This window comes from Suillus paluster (assembly GCF_016628075.1).
Source record: "Suillus paluster strain FC165 chromosome Unknown EDB91scaffold_64, whole genome shotgun sequence".
NCBI classification, from domain to species: domain Eukaryota; kingdom Fungi; phylum Basidiomycota; class Agaricomycetes; order Boletales; family Suillaceae; genus Suillus; species Suillus paluster.
Genome location: NW_024537624.1, coordinates 66,451 through 90,289, shown reverse-complemented (window position 1 = coordinate 90,289; position 23,839 = coordinate 66,451). Strand labels below are relative to the sequence as shown.

At 47.5% G+C, this 23,839-nt stretch overlaps 4 protein-coding genes across 4 annotated transcripts; 2 read left to right on the top strand and 2 right to left on the bottom strand.

Annotated features, from left to right (window-relative positions):
- The first annotated feature begins 81 nt into the window (after positions 1 to 81).
- On the top strand, positions 82 to 1,492 carry EDB91DRAFT_1154568 (uncharacterized protein). The gene has a single exon (XM_041319560.1). The coding sequence runs from the start codon at positions 390 to 392 to the stop codon at positions 1,218 to 1,220; it is 831 nt and encodes a 276-aa protein (XP_041173460.1). The 5' UTR covers positions 82 to 389; the 3' UTR covers positions 1,221 to 1,492.
- A 1,957-nt stretch (positions 1,493 to 3,449) lies between these two features.
- Positions 3,450 to 4,234, bottom strand: EDB91DRAFT_725026 (uncharacterized protein). Its single transcript, XM_041328209.1, has 5 exons — positions 4,037 to 4,234; positions 3,891 to 3,975; positions 3,772 to 3,835; positions 3,560 to 3,724; positions 3,450 to 3,508 (listed from the first exon to the last, which is right to left on the bottom strand). Exons 1-5 carry the CDS (start codon positions 4,095 to 4,097, stop codon positions 3,473 to 3,475), a joined length of 411 nt encoding a protein of 136 aa, XP_041173459.1. The 5' UTR covers positions 4,098 to 4,234; the 3' UTR covers positions 3,450 to 3,472.
- A 3,785-nt stretch (positions 4,235 to 8,019) lies between these two features.
- Positions 8,020 to 10,169, bottom strand: EDB91DRAFT_1238957 (uncharacterized protein; the record flags this gene model as incomplete). The annotated part of the gene is made up of 15 exons (XM_041321787.1): positions 8,020 to 8,078; positions 8,163 to 8,182; positions 8,238 to 8,338; positions 8,478 to 8,544; positions 8,609 to 8,715; positions 8,765 to 8,846; positions 8,899 to 8,954; positions 9,018 to 9,223; positions 9,318 to 9,370; positions 9,496 to 9,505; positions 9,556 to 9,601; positions 9,657 to 9,695; positions 9,824 to 9,864; positions 9,918 to 10,012; positions 10,063 to 10,169. The coding sequence occupies 15 exons, from the start codon at positions 10,167 to 10,169 to the stop codon at positions 8,020 to 8,022; spliced, it is 1,089 nt and encodes a 362-aa protein (XP_041173458.1).
- Positions 10,170 to 11,126: 957 nt separating this feature from the next.
- Positions 11,127 to 12,688, top strand: EDB91DRAFT_1154521 (uncharacterized protein). The gene is made up of 3 exons (XM_041319559.1): positions 11,127 to 11,639; positions 11,688 to 11,848; positions 11,903 to 12,688. The coding sequence occupies exons 1-3, from the start codon at positions 11,343 to 11,345 to the stop codon at positions 12,276 to 12,278; spliced, it is 834 nt and encodes a 277-aa protein (XP_041173457.1). The 5' UTR covers positions 11,127 to 11,342; the 3' UTR covers positions 12,279 to 12,688.
- Positions 12,689 to 23,839: the final 11,151 nt, after the last annotated feature.

Here is a 23,839-nt window from a genome sequence, read left to right as displayed (position 1 = left end):
GTGTTGTATTTACTGCTTACGTCAGCCACCTTATTCGGGACAATAGTTAAGGTAGCAGCCTGCCAGCAGGTCTTTTTGTTCTTCCCATTTTGTTTATCGCCAGCCTCATGCTGCCAGCGCTCAGCTCATTGTTCTATTGAAAATTCTTCTCGAGTGGAGGTAACGAGGTTTCTTGTTTCAATTGTCTTTTTTTCCCTTATATCAACGACCTTCACAATTCAGTTTGCTTCCTTCGTGTCCGAATTTTGACAGCCTAGACAAGTACTGTGTACTTTGTCCTTCTCGTGCTCTTTTGGTTCGACCTTGTGTATTTTCATTCCTCCATTGGTTACACGTGCTCCTGAGCAGCTCACTTGCAACCTATCCTCTCTTTAATATCCTGCTGCACAATGTCTTCTACCGCGATCTCGACCATCACATATCCATGTCCTCCGCCCACTACCAATACACTTGACTCCCAGCAGCGCATGCGTCTCATCCGCTCTGCGCGCAAATTGGAGGCAATCATGGGAACCACACCCTACCTCCTCGAGGCAGATATCCCTGTCACACTCCTCCCTGTCGGGGGTAACAAAAAGTCGGCGACGGGCAAAGCACTGAAGCGCCAGGGCTCCATATCCATGCACTACCACACATTTTCCCCATCTGTAACATCATTTAGCTCAGCCTCAACGACATCCCTACACTCCCCATCCGCTTCACTGGTCTCGCTGCCTTCGAGCATGCGGAGCACAGAGTCCCTCTCAGTGACACCGCCTGGCCTGCCTGCGCGCGGCAGAAGGTCGGCAGATAAACCTAGACCATTGTACCTTCGCATGAACAACGTTCCTGTCTCTCCTACCGACCACCGCTGCACATCACCACCATCCACACCTTCCTCAGCCTCCCCAACCTCAGATTCATTTCCCTCTACGCCTCGTACGCCAAGGTATGACGCTGCAGAAGTGCGGAGAAAGCGGATGGCAAAACTTGCGCGGCATCTCGGAGAGAACGTACCTCCCGAACTCGTCACCGCACAAGGGCCGCCCCCCAAATTACGTTTTGAAGAAGACGTGCCCAATAGGACGCGGCGTAGTATGTCTGTCAACCACGCGAGCCCACAAAATATACCATTCGCTCCAAAGCCTCAGGCTAACAGCGATTGGGTTGGCGAGTGGAATCGATCTGATATCAGAGATGTTCAGAGGGAACTCAGAAATCTCAGGGCTGAGCGGTGGTAGTTGCGTCGTTGTTTGGACATATTCCATTACCCCATTACTTGATTCTATGCTACCCCTTGTATCTATATCACTGGCTGCAGGCATCCAGCATGTGCTTTATGATAACTAGTCATCTACATACATATGTATCATGTTAGACCTTTTCCTCATTAATTATCCATACACCCGCACTACTACTGTCGTTTTGTAACATAATACATGCGAGCACCGGCCCATGGCACGTGCCACAAGAATATTGAAGAGAAAAGTCGAGAATCTTACCAGACTCCAACCATTCGGCAGGGGTACAACCAGCTTACATAATAATACATTGTACTTGTTTGCTTCGTCCAATTCAACTCCGAAACCTTAGTGCTAATCAATGTTCCATAAGAAGGTGTTTGGCTGTATTGGTCAACAGCTTCTAATCCTAACAGATGTCAACAAACATTCGTAAGACTGTCACCATACGCCGGTTACTTATCAGGGAAGGCTGTGGCTGCAAATATGGCACCTTCATGAACTTCAAAAACCTGAACAGGAGGGATGCTTGGAACGGCGGGCTGCTCTGCTTTTTCCATCATCCTGATCCTGATCATAAAGTTCAATTGCGCGCCGTTGAGGTGTGCTTGTAGAGACTGCGTGTTTTGCTTAAGTACAGAAGTGGGTGTGCTTGATGTTTTAATGTTACTTCACAACGCTCAGCTGTATCACTAGACGCATAGCCATGAGGCTGGCTGAATCCTGACCCACTTCAAACTTCTCGACGCCCATCCAAGAAGAGTACAACTATCTCTACGGCGTATTTTTGATTTGATTGTAAGGATCCCCATTCCTCTACGCCCCGCCCATCGATCTCCTCGCAGGTCAAAGCGTCCGCATCGCATACACGTGGTGCGGGAAGCTTTCACTTCTCGCATCCGGTATCACATCGGATACATTCCCTTACGATACTCATAACGTTTCACATTTTCACATTTTCACGATTTCACTATAATCACGCCTCGTTGCATGACGTTTCTTCCCTTTATCCTTTAGCTTTTCTTTCATCGTCGACCCCGCAGTTCTGATCCAACGTTCCGTCCGACCCAAGTTTCGCATCAACGCTTTGACTCTACGATTCTCGCACTACTCGACTCTGTCTACTATCATCTCTCTTCCCCTTCGAACTCGTTCAGCCCAGAGCTTCGCACTTTGCGGCTCTACATGATCGACCGTCAAATTTGATTATATCTACAAATTTCTGTAAGCTACAGAGGTGAATGTGCTACTTGGTTTTGTGCTGCTTCATAACATTCACATACCTCGTTAGACGCCAAAGGCATGAGGCAGTTCACTCTCAGACCTCCAGGGTTTGAAAGGCTGCATCCACGTTCTGATATCAGCCTTGCTCGACGGCTTGCCTTTCTGGGGCCTCTCACATGAGTCTAATTTCTGCCGCAGCTGCAGTCGTTGCTTTATTGCTCACCGCCACGTCTTGCCTAATAGGGCGTGCATGTATTGCCGAAGTCGAGACCATATCAGATATGACGATATTGCTAGAAAGCTGAATGTGCAGCCATGCTGATCTAACTCGAGAAGGTGTGGTCATTGTAAGATGGGACAGTGCTGTAAGGTGCTGGCGCAGCCGGAGAGGGTTCGTAATATGGCTGCGGTATGCATCACCCGGAAGCAAACAGGATTAGTCCATACCGTTTCAGTCTGGGCGAAGTCAATATAATGATTCTGGGCGTTTACCATGATGACTGCGCGCTCCGATATTATATTGATAAGCACTATGGCAATGTCCCACAAGATAGGTCAAGTGATTAGGGCAGAATCAAGAGAGTCGCAAAGGCCATGTATATGTGCTAATAAGCCACACAAGATTCGGAAAGAATCACACGCCCAGTAAAGATGGAAATATGAGAGGAGTCGGAAGTATCAAGATCGTGGCTGGTAGTCCAGACACACGTGCCCTACGCGACAATGTCAAAATTAGAGGATTGTTGTGACATATAGTCCTCATGCCTCAGGATATGCACGCGACACAGAAGTCCAATACATCCTAAGGGTAGAATCATTATGGTGCGTGTAGAATTTTCCGTGGTGATTTAACTGTTGGACCAAGGATTGCATTGCAAAACAAGTGTCGAATACTACTACAAATTCGGTCATGGCACGAAAACTAATTCATGTGCGATATGTCGGGGAGAACATATGCAACATACTTGAGGATTCCGTGTAGAATTGCCCGTACTGCAATTAAAACACGAACTCTTGGGACACACCACCTAGTAGGAGTAAATTTGCTTCGAAGTGCAGAGAACCTAAATTTTCATCATCAGCAATGACATCCATAAACCACATGCTATACATACCTCTTTGGCATATAGATTGCTGCAGTGCTTCTCTACGTTTGGGTTGTTCGCATACAATGTGGACAGCGGGATACCAGCTGCTTTGGCAATTTCGGTGCAATCCTCGTGGGTCTTCACGACGTGGGTGTCAACGCAGTCTTTGTCTTTAATTCCAAGGCATATTTCCTATGACCAATGAGTCCAAGTGTCCTGCAAACGCAAACATATCTTACTTCTCCGAGATGCAGATCACAAGCGGTGTTAATGATGCCGGTGTTCACTTTCATCAGCTGGTATCTGTGCATACGTTCAATGTCAAATGGATGTCAGGGATAGTAATGATTGCACATACGTCGAGACTTTGTGTTGAGCGGAGATTGTGGCACATGTATCTCCAGGTTTAATTGTTATCTTGCGGGTACAATCAGAAGGGATTGCTAGACGTTACCCAGTGATAAACATGAGCATAATAGAGCATCGAGGAAGAGGATTACTGACCAACAACAACAGAGGCAAGTGCAGCAAGCGCAGCGAGTCTGGTGAAGAATGAGGTTTGCATACTGGTCAGGGAAGCTTAGAAATAGGTGAGTGATGTTAATGCCTTAGGAATGACTCTTCGAGGACGAGTACTTATACTAGAATAGCAACGGAGCTTGAAACGATGTGGATTGTCTGAATCAATATCTTTGAGAAACTAGTAGCAGGAACACGCATAAGATGAGCATGTGCGAAGAAGGACCGCCACATCATTATTGCCGGTTGCGATTTCGAATCAATTTCTAAGGGGTGAAGTTGGTCGGAAAAACTGAGTTCCTGATGTACAGAACTATGAAATGTCTTGCAATTCAAATGGTAAAGGCATGCTCGGGTTAGGAGAGGAATTTCACATTATTTGGTGGTCAACAGCACGAATGGTATGGTCTTGTGAATTCGTGCTGTCAAAGATTGAGTCAGATCTAGTACAATCAAAAAGGGCTCGAACAGAGGTAAGAAGTTGGTCAATAGCATGGAAGCAGGATACACACCGAGAGCAACTCAGTTCGCCACTGAATGCGAGTACGCGGAATATTTATTTTCGCTGGGTATGTGAAATAAGCATACTGGTACCTGTTCCGCAACTGCTGATCGATTCAAGCTAGAAAAGAACACCGCTCGTTATGTAGGGTGGTTCTGTTTGTCTGCAAAGACAGGTTGCGTCCTCGTGGAATAACTCAGGCCCCAAGTTCGGTAGATCTTATGAAGCGGGTTGGCAAGTAGCGGACTGTATACGGTACGAAGAAGGATGAGATGAAGACAAATAGAAGGCATTGGTCAGAGCGACGTCGTTTGATGTGTGCCGAAGTTCTGTGGCTAGTAGGCCTGTAGAAGCAGCCATGGTCAAGACTCTGTAATAGCAGTGATCAGTGACCACCTGTAAAAATAGTAAGATAGGGCTCAACACAACCAACCAACATCACCAGGAGTAATGATCCTCTCTCGACTCTAGTACTCTCATCTATATAACTGGAAGGAGGTTAGAATCACCTGTCGAGCTGGTGAAATGTCCGATTCACCTGCTAAACCGGTGGTGAGATGGTGACAATAGCTAGTTGAAAATTACCTGTTAGATTTGTCAGTTACTACATTCACCGCTTGAAACAAACTGCCAAATCTATTGAAGGGAATGTCCAAGTTTGACGGATCATGATGGTGTTGTGGGCAGACCTGTTTGGAAGGAGTTCCGCCGGCAGAACTGGCAAAACCTGGAAGAACTATGTTCTGGAATCTGCCAGTACTTGTGGCAAGGGACGCGCATAGGCAGAAATTGTCAGAAATCTAGTTGTTAACCCCGCCGTGAGGTTTACACACCTTGAATTCTGCCACATTCTGTTATCTGCCTGGCAGTGCCAGTTATGCCATGCCACGAGGCAGAATGTCAGACTCTTGCCCACAACATAGTACTTACTAGCGTCACGTAGGGCATCTGGGATGCTCAATTCTAAAATGTCGTTAGGGATACTGCTACATGAAAAGGTTCAGGTAGCTACTGTACAGTGAGAATCAGGACGAGGACACTCTGCGACAAGGTTTAGAACTTCTCCCATGCGAAGGTTTAGCCGAGCGGTGGTGGACAAATTAGGAAAGGTTTAGGGTCTATGTAGCCTCAGGTAACTTGCGAAAGGATGACCGTAAGGTCAAGTGCGCAGCGACAACGACATTTTGGAATTGAGCATCCGTAATCGAAGCTCTAAGTGTGAAGCATATAAATGTTGACGTACTGAATACTTCCAGCTGAATTCAACCCTCAATGGCTCAGCGCTCAGTGTTCACTCTCATCAGAATTCGATAACATTTTTGCTGGAGGTGAGTCCTGGTAATGATATCTTGCGGTAGCTTACCCTGCTGACACAACGTTCTGTGCGCAGACGGTGCTACAGCTTGTGTTGTAGGATGCTCTAGCTGGTATCAACGGTGTAGTCGCCCAGTAAGGCGGTATCTTCATAACGTGCTCACTTATCTGACAGATGGGGACATCCCTTCTGCATTCGCCTTGGTTAAGGAGTTGACACAGGAGGACAAGACTCGGACGACACCATCAATAGAAAGTCGAAGGCGACGACCAAGATGACAGTCAAGGTCGCAGGCAAAAAGTTCTAGCCCAGGAAATCATCAACGGTGGTTGCAATGTCCAGGCTGCTCTCCAGTATGTACTGCTGTAGACTCCAAGGACTCAGATACTCGATATTATATTGATATCGAGGTCGGCACCCCACTTCAAGATTCAAGTTTGTGCTCGGTAAGAAAACACACATTTGTTTTTACCGTACACTCATTCCCTCAGGGTCCACGGTTCTGAGTCGTGCTTCTTCGATCGACCTATAAGGCAAATGATTCCGAATAGTTCATCCAGTGTGGTACTGACTCCACAGACGGGTCTTTCTTCCAAGATGTCTTCCGCATAGGCGATCACTCTGTCCATACTAGCCAAGACTTCGCAGATGCCACGAACAAGCCCGCCAGTGGTTACATTTCAATCGTGATTAACGCATGGAGTAGGTTCCGTCAGATGGCATTCTTGGCTAGCCCACGATATGCATCCCCGTCACCCAGGTTGTGTTTGTGTAAGTTCATGTGCTTACGGTTTCCATACTTATTCTGGATTGTTTATTCATCGGCGCTTAAATTCTACCAGATTGCGTCTATACTCTCACCCTGAAGTTCTGCCACTAGGTTCTGCCTATATTCTTGCTGTGAAGTTCTACTAGTAGACGCAACCATTATGCCAGCCGATCATTAGAACGTCCGAGACCTGCCAAATAAAAGAAAGGCCACCTTCAATGTCCCCCCACCTTGGAAAGACTCTCGTTGGCAAGCATCGTATAGATAATGCGCTTCTCCTTCCTCGTCGTTATTTCTGCTTTGACAGCATCTATGTCTGTCAGTGCCTTGGTCAGTCATTGCGTTAAAACAGGCCATGAGTGCAAGAAGAACGGTGATTGCTGCAACCAACATTGTGATTTGGCGTCTGTGAGTCTTAATCGTTTGCTTCGCATCCTGGATTAATTACTCACCCCTCGCGCCATGTAATACCAATAGCCTGATGGTCATCTATACTGCAATAATGACTAGTCTGATGAGCCAGCGGCCTGAGTAGCACACCCGGACAGTGAGTCAAAATTTTGCTTTCGCGTTGGTGCTGAAGCCGATGGCACAATACGTAGCTCGTCGCTGACTTCGTCATTATAGTCGCTCCTGGAGTTTCGACAAATTCCACCGCTGCTTGAGTAATAGAGGGCCTTGGATACATGACGCATGTGTCATTTTTGGCCTTGTTTGAAATTTGGAAGCCTCATGGCACATACATATGGGCGACTATCGTTAGAATGCGGTCTAGTGCAAGTAAATAGAGCTGGCAAGGATTTCCGCGTCGTTGATCAAGAGAAGTGGATGAATGGATCCGAGAACACCACTTTATTTTTAGAACCACTATTAGTCGACCATGGTCATCAGGAACGACATGAAGAGTCATGGAGTCTAAATATCTTGGCACTCGGGCGTTTACTAATATTGAGGAGGTGGCCAGGTTCTCTGGCTTAGTGCCACGTACGTGGAAGGAAGAGTCCTGGAAGACTGGTACTGACACGCATGCCCGATTGATGCGTGCAGGTAAAACTTGGATCGATAATGTCGTTTGTAAGTCAGCGTAGTCATGTATGCAGATTATATTTCTTCCGCTCACCGGACACGACAGGGTTTAGCTAACGAGGTCATATGGCCTGTCAAGCCCCTATCGTGATTCGCACCAAACTCATCTAATCTGATGAAATCTTTATCCTAAATCCGACTGAGATATCTGAGAAGTTCGAGGTTCTATCCTGACGCGAGGCACGAACATAGGGCTAGAGCAAGATCCGCGGACGAAAATATTTACAATATGTAGTCTTAGAATACAGGACGGTGCTCAGCGGACATTTATGTTCGACAGGCTCGGGGTATTAGTGTTATGATTCACCGATTGAATCGTACACACAACGGTAAGCCTGAGGATAGTCGTCCTGGCCTGGCCCAAGAAGGAGGGGCACAGTCTCGATATTAATGGAAGGCACTTGCGTAGGTTCGATAGAGGACGTCCGCGTGAATATACTTCTCTCCCGTTCAACGATGCTGCATGGAGGGATAGAATTATGCACGAGTGACAAAGAGCAAGAGACAGACGCACTCTCTCATGACGGTCGCATTGAACAGGCGCTTGGCACGCTGCTTACTCTGGTTGTCCTCGTATTGGTCCGTTTCGTCGACAATCTCTTCTGATATAATTTCCTGGAAGAGATGTCATGTCATATACTTGGAAAAGCTAAGCGAACACCATACCTCGATGACATCTGGAGCGACGCAGAGACATAATTAGGCAGCGATAATAGTGCACATAACTGGATGGTTCACCTTCCAAAGTAATCACACCAATTCCGCCACCAGCGGAACCAGGCGTCCGACTTATCAACAATAAATGAGCGCGCCCTGTTTGGCTAAAAAGAATCGCTTCCGTTGTCACCTGACTGACATGAGTGGAAGCATGAAATGAGAGCGTACAAATAGTCGAGGGCTTGGAAACAGTTGATCGATGGCGGAGCCTCAGGCAAAATAGACAGAGAGAAGTGTGAGACTGGGAGCCCTTGCGCGGTATCGTACGCTAGTAACTGTCACGTAATGTCAACAAGCTATTCAGACGAAGTGTGGTTTCTCCACCTTCTTGATCAAAAGGAGGCCCACAAATGCGAGCGGATTTCCTGGTTTGTGCACGGGAAACCGAGAGAAGCCGCTGGCGAGGCTGAAGTCTTGTGAGTGCGCTCCTGCGAAGACAAAAATTGTTGTTTAAATACATAGCGTCAACAGTAGGGTGGTCCAGAATCGTATCCGAGCTCAACATAACAACGTCCTGCCAGCAATGAAAACCCGCATAAGTACCGAGCGCACTGCAAGAAATGGTCAAAACACCAACACAAATGGGAGTCATGATTGTCTCCACGTTCTTACTGCTGAGCTCCAGAACGCCATTGAGAATGCCGATCTCATCATCGCGCAAAGGCTCTTGGCCAGTACGGTGGAATTGGAGGAAGGATTTAAGTTCAGCTTTCTTGTAGGTGTGTGCATCGTGAGCTCCCAAGACGTGGTCAAGAAGTTTTGCTATCGGATATGCGATGGGTGCTAGTATGCCAGGGCGGAAATTACTTTGAATCCTAGCAGTCAAAAATGCGTGCGCACCGAAGAGATACATCAAGGAAGAGAACAAATGGTGCACATCGTGCGCCGATGGCGAGACCGTATCTCGCGCAAAATGCTTGAGGTATAACTCTTTTGGTAGGTGGTCATGATACAATCGCACAGTGCATGACACAGTTGTACTTACTCTCTGTCCGTCAAAGAAGAAAATGTCATCCATCATGAATCATGATGCTCAAACCGAATAGCAAACATACCCAAAAATAACTGAGGGGCGCCGCGTCAGTTGGATTGGATGCGCGAATTTTGCTACTTACCGATGGCAGTTGTTGAAATTGCTATAGCGAGTAAACCTCCTCCAATCTGATAAGCCCATTAACTCTGGACTGAAAGGGGCTATGACCAAGAATGTGCTCACCGCGCTGTCAAGAAAAATGGGCAAGCTCTCGTTGATGACCTAAAACCCGATCTTCAGTACGCAGAGCAAAATTGTATATACGCAAGAATACGAACCACATTGCTGAGAAGCAGCACCTTGGTCGAGATTGAGAATGATGAAGAGCACAAAAGCAAGTATATACTTACCACCAAAACCCAGTGACGACCCCTTTGCATGAGGTTCAGTACTAATCATCGATCACTCAGAATTAGGTGACACCCGTTCAATAACTACACGCACCAATCTGTGCATTTGTCCGTTCTGTCTTATCTTCCGATGAAGTGGATAATACACGGAGATGAAGTTCGTCAAGCCCCATGAGACCAAGTGTTAATCTAACGAGATACATTTGATCAACATCTGCTGATCTCGATGTGCAACCTACCCAGCGAAGACGCCTCCCGCAAGAACCAGAAATGCGCTGATGGCCATTTTCCACCAAAATTCAAACGAATCGGGGGAATCCTTGGTGGGGACCTTGGGGATGAACATGACGCAGCGAAATCACTATGCAGATAATATCCAGGTGTATGATTAGATATCTTGGTTTATAACGTTGAACGTAAATTGCGCTGTTTATGCGATGGGGTCGTGTGCGCAGACTGTTCAGAATTCTGCACAGCACGTCTGGTGCCATCTTGTCAAGACGGATGAGTGCTTCCGACAGTTTTTGTGTACCGACTACTCGGCGCCATGGAACTACGTCCGCCGCCGCGACACAAAGAGAGGTTGCAAGCCTTCTCTGAGCAGCTGGGAGATCCGTTGTAGGTCAACCTTGCAATAATCTTCCTCTGTCATATCGACGAAATTGGACGCTCACAATGTATCGACATCTAATAAGTTTGGCTCTGCTGCAGAGTCATTCGTGAATTGACTCCCTTGGATAATACGAAAGATTACTATGTGACTACCTTGTCCAACACGAACATTAAGACCAAGGTGACGCACCTCGGCGTTTGCTTGGCTCGAGCGGTCGCAACTCAACACTGAAACCTGATGAACTGATTTCATATCCCATTAACCAGTATTAACAGCTTCCGTAGCATAATGGCTAAATATACCTATTAAGAAACCGCCGAATCGTTAAAGCAGGTCAAGAGAATCGCATAAATAAGCTCAGAGATACTCACCGCCTGAAACCAGATTACAGTTGGACCATACTTATTGAGAAGCAACGTCGACAACTCAACGAAGTGGAAACCTATTCATACTCCTCAAGACTGCGTAGCAGAAGCTTGTCAAGGTGAGAAGGATAAGGACGCTCGGAATTCGAGAATTGAAGGAAATAGATAGGTAGGAGCGAAACAGAAGAGCGGAAGGTTGCAATCGGAAGCGGTAGATAGAAAGTGGTGATAGTGATGTGATAAGGAGATTATCAGTTGCTATCAAGGTCCAAGCTATGCGCGATTTGAACACTTGATCGCACCTTGGCCAATCTAAGTCCTTTATTATTTTGCTGACGAACGTACGTTATAATACACCGCGCTGTTTATGCTATGGGGCAGTGCACGTGGACCTAATACGCGGACACTATGGATCTAGTGGCTGTGTCACTGAGCCATTGACCAACCGCCTCGGGACGACTATCTTCATTCTATCGAGTCTGACTAGGGAAGACTACTCTATACTTACAATACATCGGTCTGCACATCATCCGCGTTCGACATGGGCAAACTCAACATCGCTCATCACAAATCATACCATCCCTACCGCCGGGACAACATCGAGCGCGTGCGGAAAGATGAAGAGGAAGCTGCGCAAAAGGAAGCCGAGGCTGAAGGACGAATAGTGCTGGCTGACGCAGAAGCTCGGTTGGGCCTTCTCCGGGAGCGTGCAGGGCTTGTAAAAGGAAAGGGGAAGAACAAGGAGGATGATATGAAAGTTATTGAGGATGCCAAGGCCTCCGTGGTTGCCAACAACTCAAATACAGGTCATGTCAATCTTTTTGGGGATTTAGAACAGGTTGGTTTATTCTCGCTAGTTTGTGCGTATATGCTGATATGGTGCTAGCAAGAAACGATCAGTGCTATACGAGCGACGAAGAAGACTACACAGCCGGAGACTGAGAAAGGTGTACCACTGGCTCCAAGTGCCAAGGACCTCAAACCATGGTACAGCGAGCGTGGTAATGAAAAGGAACACCAGGAGGATGAGAAGAGCGAACGCCTAAGGTATGTAGTTCATACTGTTCCAGCATTAGATTTGACGTCCCTTTGACGTTCCAGATTGCGCGATCTTGCTTCAAAGACTAGGAATGATCCTCTCACAGCCATCACGCACCAGCTTGCATCACGCTCGTCATCAAGCAATTCTTCCCCCGCCCCTCGGCAGTCATGGCGGCAATCCAAACGTCCCACCCCACCTGATTCAAATGGGACGATGAAACCACCTCCCCCACCTGCAGACGCTACATCTATGCGCCTCGCACGTGAATCATCGGAACGTGAGCGTGCGCTGGCGTTAATACAGCGCAAGAAACGTGAAATGAGAGGAAGCGAGACGCCAAGTACTGTGCATGGAGGTCTAGATGATGGGTATAGGGACGTGTTTAACCGGCGGGAGGTCGAGGAAGCGCATTCATATCGACGGCGGCGGTGGTAAGTGCATTCCCTGCCCATGAGACCTGTTTATTGCACTGTATGCTCTACATCCCGCACTACGACGGGATGTTGTATCAATTGTTTTAATAGGCACTTGACTTGACCCTTGGACGCTGGACTGGCTGATTGACTTAGTGCTAGTCCTGGCCTGCCCTGTCACGTCGGACTAGCAGAAAACTCCGAACATTCACTCCGTACCACATTTATGCCTTTCCACTTGCTTTCCACTGTGAATCCTTCTCAAAGTCTTGCCTTCTTCATGGTCACTTGCGAATCGATAGGCCAGCTCTCCCGAATACAGCAACGTAATTGCACCAGGCAGCTATCTACATAATGACGGGGCTGCCCTTATTATGCGTTCAAGACAACTGATTTTTTTAAATTTTAATTTTAAATCCATGTTTATTGTCCTTTGGGGTCGAAGACCCTATGTCGGACATAACCCTATACACGGGGGGTTTACTCCCGCTACACTAGCGTACGTATTGAGATAATCTATGTTTGTTGAGTGGATATACGCGTACTCCGTCGGTATATTGTCGGGCGAAGGCCGATTTCGTACAGAGGGAATGATGTAGTTAAATGAGTTGCTTGAGGAGGGTGTCGGTCGGATGTTGCGCGAGACTTTGATTTGGTCGCGGTTTTGTTCCTGGGGTCCGGTTGTCCGAGTTGTGCTCCTTTCACCTCTCTTCTTCTACAGTGACTGGGCGGCCGGCGCTAGTCTTTCCCTTTAGTCTCGGAGATCTATTTGCTTGGTGTGTTGACTGTATACATTTGTTTCCTGTTGATATATGAAACGTGCTTAAGTTGTGTACAGTATTATGTTTCCGGGATCTCACCGAACGTGGTTTTGAACCTTCCTGTGCCGTTGACGTATCGCATGAGCGGTCTGACTGCGTCGTCGGTGGTTAGCAGATAGGTGAGTGAGGTTGCTTTGTGGCGTAGAGCGTTCGAAAGAATGTGGCGTTCTCTTGTGTATTGACGGCAGTCAAACAGGAAATGGGGGACGGTTTCTACTATTTCCAGGCAAAATGGGCAGTGAGGGGATTCACTTTTTCCTATGCGATAGAGATGCTGGTTGAGGGGGGAGTGGCGGGTTTGCAGTTGGGTGATGATACTAGCCTGACATCTAGGAAGAGTGGCGACGAGCTTGATAAATTTGTTGGATGGCATACTGGGATCTATGGTTGATGCACGTGCATAGCGGGGTGATTTCTTCCAAGTTTCTGACCATCTGATGTTCAGGTCCGATTGGTGCCATTGTTTCAGGGCTGAGATGCTGTCTGGGAGTTTGCCAAGTTGGAGGAAGGAGGGTAGACATTCACGTGCGCTTGATTTTCTTTCTCCTTCTGCTGCTTCCTTCGCTGCTTTATCTGCTAGCTCATTGCCTGCCACTCCCTTATGTCCTGGGATCCATCTTATCGTGAGGTCGAAGTTGAGATCGTGAGTGTTTCTGCGATTTGCTAGCTGCGCTGTCAAGGTGTGAAAGTGTTCTACTAAGTAACTGCCCAAGTTCATGTACTGACTCTCATCGGATTGTATGGCCGCCTGATTGTCTACGAAGACCGATGCTGGATATATCATGTTTCTTTCCGTGGCGATGAGCTTCGCTGCAAGTGAGAGGCCTACTACTTCCGCCTCATAGACGGTATGCTTTCGATCCGATCCAAGGTGGTACTTCAGGATACATGGGGCTTGCCCTTCTCGTATCAGGACTGCCGCTGCTCCAATTCCTCCGTTGTGTCCCGAACCATCTGTGAATACTTGTACTTTGTCTAGTAACTCTCTTTGCTCCTTGATAGCATCTTTTTCCTCTCTAGCGATGTGGGGGCAATATGCGTTGGGTCGGTGCTTGTCCACTCTGCTAATGGGGTCGATCATTTCGATGTTCTTAGAGAGGAGTTGGTAGGTAGCTGTGAGGTTGTGAAGGGATGAGCGGTGATGGGATATGTTCTGGTGTCTGGCGATGTGCTGCAGGTGTGGGAATAGTGGGTGTCGTTGCGGGAGGGTGGTGAGATGTAGGGTGGCACGGTGACATATCTTTTGGAGGAGTAGTGGGATCGGTAAGAGGTTAGCGTGGTTGTCGAGGATATCTGTGGCCGTTGTTCTCATGGCTCTGGTAATGCTTAGTGCAGCTGTTCTCTGGACTGTGGCTAGCCGTTTCGCTATTCCTAGTGACCCTCGCTGTAGTTTTGTCATGCCCTTGCAGTAGATGGGTCTGAACCATAGGTTCGCTCCATATGTGAATTTCGGTACCACTACGGTTAGATAGAGTTGGCGCATGAGTTTTGCTGATATCCTGTTTGCTGGTCTAGAGAGTCGTCACAGTTGTAGGACATATTCCGTTCCTTTGGCTATAGCGTGTCCTGTGTGATATTTCCAAGTCAGTTCTTAGTCAACTAGAAGGCTGAGGAAACGATGGTGCTCAGTGGGATGTATGGTGGTGTTTTGTAGGACAAGTGGTGGGCGGGGACGTGTTCGACTATGGGTAAAATCAATCAGCGCGAACTTGTTGACTTCAAACCTTGAGTTATGCTCCTTTGACCATTGAAGCACTCCGTTCGGTCTCTCCATCATGTCTTTGAGTGTGTCGTGGGTGTCCTCGAATGATAGGCCTATCGCTATGTATGCTGTGTCATCTACAAAGGCCAGTGCTGTTTCCTTGTTGCGAGGATTGGCTATATCAATGAGGTCAGCATTGTAGATAAGATAAGTGATCATAGATAGCGGGTCTCCCTGTCCTCTTCCGTTGCGCACGTGTATCCAGTCCGATGTCGAGTCATTGAACCTTAGTTGCGTTTTGCATCCTGACAACATCCTGACCGTAAACTGAACGATCTCTGGTGGGAGGCGTCTTTTCTTCATGTTGTGAGCTAGTCAGTCGGTGACTGCATTGGGAAATGCTCCTTCGATGTCCAGAAAGAGTATTGACACTACTTTTCCGTTTCGCCATGCATTTTTGACCGTTGCTTCTAGAAGGTGTAAGGAATCCGTTGTTGTGCACCCGGGTCGTCCTCCAAAGTGAGTGTTGGGTAGTAGGTTGTGGCGTTCCATGAGATCTGTGACCTGTTCAGCTATGATTGCCGTTAGTAGCTTGCACGTTGTATTGATGAGAGCGATGGGACGATACACTTTAGGTGTAGTATAGTCTGCTTTCCCGGGTTTCTTGAGGACTACCGTTGTGAATTCGTGCCAGGGGTTGAAGTAAGTGTTGAGGTTGAAGACAGCGTTGAATAGGTGCCTGAGGTATGGTGTCAGTATGGATGATGCTCGTTTGAAGATGATATTGCAGATTCCATCTGGTCCCGGCGCTTTGTAGGAGCTTGTGTTGGCTATCGCTTTCTCGATTTGTGCTTCCGTGATCGTTGAGAAGGCAGCTATTGGGTCGGGGTAGTCGTAGTCGATTGGGACAGAGCTGTTAGCCGGGGGTGGAGGGAAGAAGGCGTTGGCAAGTGCTTTGCTTTTCTCGTCATTGGTGATAGCCTCTACTAGGTTGCCTTCCTCGTTCTTAACTTTGAGGACTGGTACACTAGATCTCCCTCCGTCGCCATAAGGTGTCATTACGTATTGGTTCGCCGTGTATACTGATTGTTGATCCAGCTCCTCTAAGAACTCTATCCAGTGCTCGTGTTTCATTTTTCTGATTGCTTCGGTTACTTGGTTGTGATAGTGGCGGTGTTCCTCATGGACGGGGTGCTCAGGGAGTCCTCTCAACTTGTAGGATAAGTCACTTAGCTTGTTTTTCTGTTTCATCATCAGCATCAGTTCCTTTGTCCACCATCGCTTCGCATAGGGGCTTTGTTTAGTTTTTGGGACTTTCTGCTCGACCATTCAGCTTAATGCTGTAGCGAGGTTGGCGGCGGCTGTTTGGAATTGTTCCTCTGAGGTGATGGTCGTTGGTTCCGGAAAGTCAGCTAAGTTTCTGTTGAGAGCGCTGCAGAATTCTTCCCAGTCGACATCACAGTAGTTGAACGTAGTTGTCGTAGAAGCGTGGGGTATAGGGAGGTCTAGTGTACTGTATATGGGTACATGGTCGGTACAGGGGGGGGCGGCGTCTAGGCGCTGTATCACAGAGAGTGAAGGAATCCAGTGTATGGGTGGTACAGAATACATTGTCCGGTCTTGTCCAGTTTCCACTGCTGGTCGATTGAAGGGTGGGTTTGTCTCTCGGTAGCGCCATTTGTAGATTATAGTCGGCCATTAGTTCAATTATACGTTGTGCTACTTCCTGGGCCTCCAGAGGGGAGCATAGGTGGACGTTTCTGGCTTCTTCCCAAAGGTGGTGATGCGCATTGAAATCGCCTAGGAGAACTAAGTGGTCCGTGGGTGAAGATCGGATAGTGCGGCTCTCCCTGTCTAAGAATGTGGCAAGTGCGGGTAGTGTCTCCCGTTTTGTGCTGTCGTCGTAGATGTTAATTAGGGTGAGCTTTCTGAATGTGCCCTGCATTTGAATGATTACTACGTCTGGTGATGGGAATGGGATTTGTCTCCAGTTGTTAGTATCTATTCGTTTGTGGACTAGGGTGATTGCGCGCGATCGATTACCGAGGGTGAGTCTGTGGGTTGGGTAGACAATGTTCCAGTCCAGAGTAGCTCTCGTGTTGCCTAGCGTGTCGATACATGGTTCCTGTAGGGCGACTATATCGAATGCCTTCGCTGTGAATGGGCCGCTTAGTATACAGTGTTGTGCCGTTTCTGATTTATTTAGGTTTTCTTGCCATATACGTAGTCTTACAGCTTGTTCATCAGGTGTGTTAGACATTGGTTGGGGGTGTTGAGGGAGGGTCTGGCAATGGAGAGTGAATGAGGGAGATAGGTGGCAATCATCGTGAGGAGAATCCGGTGTTGCGTGGTAGATGGGAGGTGCCTCTCATTGGTCTTCCTCCTCTCAGGTTCATATGCCTGTCCAGAGTGTCCTGCATTCGTGGTTGCATTATGTGGTCCTGAGTTCGAGTGAGTTGGGGGGATGCTTTCGGTGGGGCGGTAGCTTGGGTCCAGGATTCGTTTGTCGGGAAGTAGGGCATGGTGTTCTCTGGGTATCTTTTGTTGAGGTCCTCACATCTACGTTTGAATTCGGGGCAGCTTCGTTCCCAGCTAGCGTGTCCTTCCATTTCGCATGCGACGCAGCATTGTCTGTTCCTGTTGTTGCAGTCACTGGTCCTGTGCTCTTCAGAGTAGTTGGCGCAGGTGTCGCGGTGTGATGTGCATTCTCGAGCTATGTGGCCGTAGTGCTGGCACTTAGCGCATCGAATAGGTTCTCTTCTATTCTTCTTCATTTGTAGGCGGTTCTGGTTTAGCGTGATTCCGTTGCGTATCCCCTCGTTCGCGTCGTTCGGGTTTTTGAGTACCATCAGTAGGTGAGCGACCTGTTGATGGTTGGTGCATTTGTTGGGTGGTTTGATCCATCTAGCCGATGTGATGGTTCCTTGCTCCCAGTCATTTTCCTTCTCGAGGTCGCCGATTTGACTTTCGCTGTCAGTATCGAATGTCAGCGGGATGAACTGGATGATCACCAGGTATCCTCTGTCTTTGACTATGGCTTTCGGGTCTAAGCTCTTAATGAATCTTTCCTTAATATCGCTTTTCTTAAGGTATTCTGCAGCTTCCATGCTCATCATTTCCAGGATTGTTCCACCATTGCGGTATTGATTGACTGAGCAAATGTTCAGTTCTGGCATGTCGGTGGAGACGATGGTTGATAGGGCCGCTTTGATCTTCTCAACTAGTTGAGCGTGTGATACTTTGGTTGGAGCTATTGGGCCGTCGAGGGCAACGTTAATGAGGATTTGACGGGCCTTAATTGCGTCTCTTGCTGCAAGTTGGTTGGTTTGATTGTGGGCGTTGTTATCCGGTCCAGATAGTAGTGCTGTCCTGTAGCTGGATTTCTGGGTCGTTTCCTTGATTAGGGTCGTTACTTCTTGTTGCAGCTTCTCTAGTCGGGAGTCGATGTTACTGGCGTCGGTGAGGTTGTCTTGGATCAATTTGATGGATGGTGTGAGCTGATCTACTGCCTCTTTGATCGTTATCATGCTGTTGGTTATTTCGTTTACTGTTGTTTCTGCTTTCTTTATTGTTTCGTTTAGAGCCTGATTGCCATTTGCTTCATTGGTACTAATGTCCATTAACTCACTTAGCTTATTGATTGGTTCTTCGAGTTGTGTACAGACGGCGTTGGAAATGGTTCGTGCTTTCTGTTCGTGGTCGGCTTTGAACAGCAGAATCGCAATAGCCCTAATTACGTCGATGTGCATTGGAGTAAGAGATGGAGCTTGGACCAAGAAGTCAAGTAGGGCCGTAGTTAAAGTGTCCAGAGTTGCTTCGGCTGCTCGAGTGATGAATAGTCTCGATTCTAGTTCGGCTCTTGCTGTTCGTTCATCTATTATTGATGAAAAGCTGGCCGGGTCATTAATGAGTTCAGGTATTGATCTTCTGGATGGTGTGAAGGTGGCAGCATGACATTTGGGTCTGGTTGTTTTGTGTTTTGGGAGTTTTCCGGGAGTTCTTCAGACATTATGGTAAATGAATATAGCTAATGTAGATTTGATTTGATGGGAGATGATTAGATTGAAAATGCCTGGGGCGTTTCCGCCGTTGGGCACTCTGTCGGGCGCGTTGTTGAGTTTGGGTTTCGGGGTCCTAGTCGGGGTGCCACTTGGTAGCGGTCCAAGAAGCGATTTCGACAACTGACTTTCTACCAACGACGATGATGTTCGAGCAGCCTGAGTCGTTCTCGTCCGCAACTACCTTGATGTGCCCATAGATAGGTGGACGTTCAAAACAATGTGATCACGCACGCAAAACCGATTTCGGTCACCTCTTCCTCTAGGTTGGATGTGGGGTATCTGAAAGAAGTGACAGGGTTATCCTAGATATATCACTCATCCTCTTCACAAACGTTCAAGGTTCAAAAGTCGTATCCGACTGAGTCTCATCGTTTGCGTGGCCGCAATGTTCGCAGCGGAAACTCATCACAAATTACTTCCCGGCAGTATGGGGTGGATGTGAGCATCATTCATGTTACTCCCTGAAAGACTGAGTGTTATACCAGCTTTCTTGAATACACCTGTTCCTATAAGGATTACCAATCGTCTATCGCCGGAAACGGCCGAATCAACACTCACCTCAACTGCCACCGCCGCAGCTCACCACCGCCGTCAACCAGCAAGTCCCCGTCCTCAATCTACCGCTAATTCTTCGTCACTACCAACTCGTTCGACCCTTAGCACCCTTATCTCGTCATTATCGCCCTATTCACGGTCATCACAGTCTGGACTCTGTCTATAACGCTGTCTCTCTTGTCACTCCTTCAAATACCATACCCGTTTATATCGCCACTCACTTAATCCTTTCGTACTCTTTTTCTCTCTGTTCTACTCTACCCTGTCAGGCACGACGCCACTCCCTTCAGCGTCCGTTTTCACATAATTAATTTGGCATACCATACCCGAGGACCCTTAACTTTTCAAGTATAAAAGTAGCACATGTACACTCACTACGACAGGCAATAATAACCAGTATCGACTCTCCTTCTCGCACTCGTCATCTAACAGTCTCGTTATACCTATCGTTTATCATTTCGAAAACTCGTCACACTTCTTATCACATAACTTTCATTAACGCTAATCTAACTCTACAGCGCACCCCTAACTACTAGCGGTCTCCACACCCCTTCGCACTCGCGAGAACCATTTAGGTTCTTACGTTCCTCATACTGCATGCAAATGAGACTCGAACTCCTCGAGTGGTCTAGCGTCGATGTTTTATTCATTTTCAGCACGGGTTTTATCAACGATGTCTATGATCGGAGGGAAGAGTAGGGGTTTTCCTTCAGTGTGAGCCATGTACTAAGATGTTAGATAGTGGAAATTACAAATAAGTTCATATGTATGTTCTTCCATCCGCCACGCAAGGTATTCGACTGTGATCGTAACTGGTCCAGACACACTGGTTTTAATCCTCCGAACGCACATTAGAATCAGAATATTCATCCCTGCAAATGGGACAATGACAGGGCCGACATGTGAATGCCATCGATGTACTGAATCGGACACCGAATGTGTCAAACGAAAGGCTGGCACGCAGGGACTGAATGATGGAACTCGTTTCAGTCCTTATCCATGACCGAAAATAGACCTGAACAGCTTTGAGGGCCATCAACATATTCTGTGATCTTTAGAGCGATCTTGACACCAATGGGAGGGGCTAGATGTGAGAAGAGAGATGTAATGTTTTGGACGTCGTGAGCATCTAGCGCTATACTTTTCAAGCGAGTGAGTGGGACTTAGTCGAAGGGCTCAGTGTCTTCAGGACTTATAAACAGCGCCGGAAGCGCAAGTCCCTCCAAGTCGCACATACGTCTCAGAGCTGAGAGGAGCAGCGACAGAGTGGGATAAGAGAGAAATCCTATATCTGTCAAATATAGATTTCGAAGCCCACAGAAAATATATGATGTCCAGCTGAAGACGCATTGTATAAGCTCAACGCTCCGAAGTTGGGGCGCTCGTCCTTGGAAAGTTGAGTGTGATATGTCCATGATGGTTCGTTGCGCGGCCGAGAACTTAGATATTTGAAGTCACAGCGCGGGCTGCGATGATAAAATGCGATCAACATTCCATAATGTGCACAACTGGAGGACTTTGATTCGAGGTGACTGTGAAAGAAGCTGCTCCACACAATGGCGAGAACGAGAACGATGCACTGCATGTAACGACCAAAGCAGCTTCCTTTGGCCTCTCAAGCATGATGACTAGCCAATGAGTAAGGGTGCAGTCGATGACCGTGCAAAGAGAGGGCGACTTGGCGCCAGTGCCTGCAGACGTGTGTGACTATCATACAAGCAGGAAAACGGCGGGGTGTGGGCCTATAACTCGGATGCGTGAGGACTCGGCGAATGCAAGAGCCTCCCTGTGAGAGCGAAGAACACGCGAGGACTCGGCCAATGCAACAAGGGTGGTTTTGCTTCTAGGAATGATATCTAGTGGGGGGAGGGCGGAGCCCTCATGTCAGACGACCTGCGAGCGGGAGCAATCAGTCAAGTCTATAGTACAGACCTCCCTCAGAAAAGTTACCTCTCATTGTAGTGCAGCACTGACTCGCATCACCTAACCAAACTGCAGTATCCCAGATCATGAAATTGACCCGTGTTATTGGTCAATGCCATGCGAACGAGCTAGAACTTCAAAGTAGAGTCTTTCAAACTCAGTCACACTGTCACACGGCATGCTTGGTCGTGGTCATCATGATGGCTTTGAAGTGATGTACTGATAGTTATAGTTCGTGGAGTGCCGTTGAATGACACAAATACTTTACTTGGTGCTCTCGTCACCTTCAATCTGTATCTAATTAAGCATACGAGAAATTATTTCCGGATTTTTCCAAGCCATGTGGAAGGGCGTAGAAGCTGATCAGATCAGTGAATTTTGAAACATTTACAGCTCTTTGCATACTATCTTTGGCCCAGAGTTGCAAAACGGCCCGGAGTTGCAAAATGCGATGTAGCACACTCATCTTTCGCTCATTTTCTTTGCACAATGATTCTGAAGGATGACCAATGCATAGCTCACTGTCTGTATTTTTTATTTCACAAAAAATGGACGAGAAGTGCTTGCGGGAGTAAAACACTGCTCAGAAAGTGTACTTTCCACGCCAATCCATCACAGGGAAGCCATCGCATCGACCAAAAAAAATCAGGAATTTTACGCATGATTCCTCATTACCTTCTAACACTGCTCTAATTTTTTCCGACACAAAAACCGAGCTGTGTTGTGCGACACAAATATTGTACTGTCGAGACACAGGGCGTGACAGGAGGAGTGATTTGGTGGTCGGAGTCATCAAGCTCCGCTCGGCATCCAACGCCCTACTTCATTCGATCAACACTTGATGGCGTCGGAGAGTAAAAACGGCAGTGTGACACAGTGTGACATGATCAATTCTATGCAGGTGAGAAATTTTGCAACTCTGTGTTCAAACACCGTTCACGCCGGCTTCTCTCTGGCAACGTAGCCTCAACAAAATTTGCAAATGTGTTTTACATAGCGCTGAAGCCTGGACTGAATCCTATGTCCCCCTGTTGTCGCCGGTTTTAAATGTTGTGTTGTTGTTGAGCTATCACGCGAACATCGAAAAGTTTTGCAACTCTGGGCCAGAGATAGTAGGGATGGCAGTGGCGTGAAATTTTCGTTCAATTAGGAAATGTTGGACTTGGTGAAATTTTGCTCATCGTACACTCATATTCCTTGTAATTCATTATCATCATGCCATTTATAACTATTCCTGCCTCTAAAAAACAAGAGCCTGCTAGAGCATGACAGTGACCTTGATTCCAATGGCTCCGATGAGGACGATACTCGAATCAAAGAACTTTCGGATGAAGAGGAACCTGACTCTGACTCTGACGGCGAAGATAACGAGCCTGAGCAGTCCCAGCCCACAAAGATCCTTACACCACCTTGAGTTTCTTGTAGCTCACATCAGCACGTTTGAGCTTGCGGAAGATTGTCGTGAAATGGACAGATATGAATTAGTTTGTTGCGAGGAGGTGCGTGAGCTGTCAGGATTCTGCCTTACAAGACAAAGCAGGCAATCAATATCTTCACGATCGAGAGCACGCAGACGACCACGCCTTGCTGTGCTAGGCTGACGGTTCACGACATCGCCGGTTTGGCGCCAGAGCCTCAAAATCCGAAACCAAGTGCGTTCGGAAAATCCGCAGGAATCTAGGATGTCGCAAAGGCTCAGAAGGTTCCGTTCATGGAATCGGATTGCTGCAAGTTTCACGTCACGACTGATCTTGCGAAATCTCATGTTGTGAAGATGATAATACAGGTAGTACAAGGCTACACGAGCAAATTTTCACCAAGTCCAACATTTCCTAATTGAACGAAAATTTCACGCCACTGCCATCCTTTATGCAAAGAGTGTAACCTGAAGACCATTTTGAAAGACCCACAAGTCTCTCGCTGGACACGCCAACTCCGCCGCCATGCTACTGTGATCCACGTCGACGAAATTGTACGACCGTGTCATATGGTACCGAAGATGGGACAATCAGTAGATACGAGGTTGAGAAGTGGAAACGCATATGAGGCAGCAAGTGATTTCTATTTTAACGAGTTCATTGATGGCGAGATGTTTGCTGTGTAATAATTTGTAGGTAAGCGCCCGCTCGTTTTTCAGCTGCATTCCACTACCATTCAACGAGCTGATCACAGTCCTACAACTGAATCGAACATCCATCCATTCAATCCAAGCGGGCTTGAAACATTACTATTACTCCACAGCTTGATCGTTTCCGAGCTACCTAGCCTAATACCGCTGAACACACTGACTGGACAGCCTGACGCCCAAACATAGCTTCATTGAAGTTACAGCTTAGACTTTGATTCTTCAATCAAGCGTACGTCCTTCGTGATAGCCGTCGCCTATAAGATATCCAACTGACACACTGTCGAACAGAGCTAGTATTTTCCCGACGATTGCAGTCACGTTTTATCGTCGATGAGTGACCAGGATCAGTGTCAGTATCTCCTTCTCTTATCTCCTCTCGCGGTCTGACCTCAT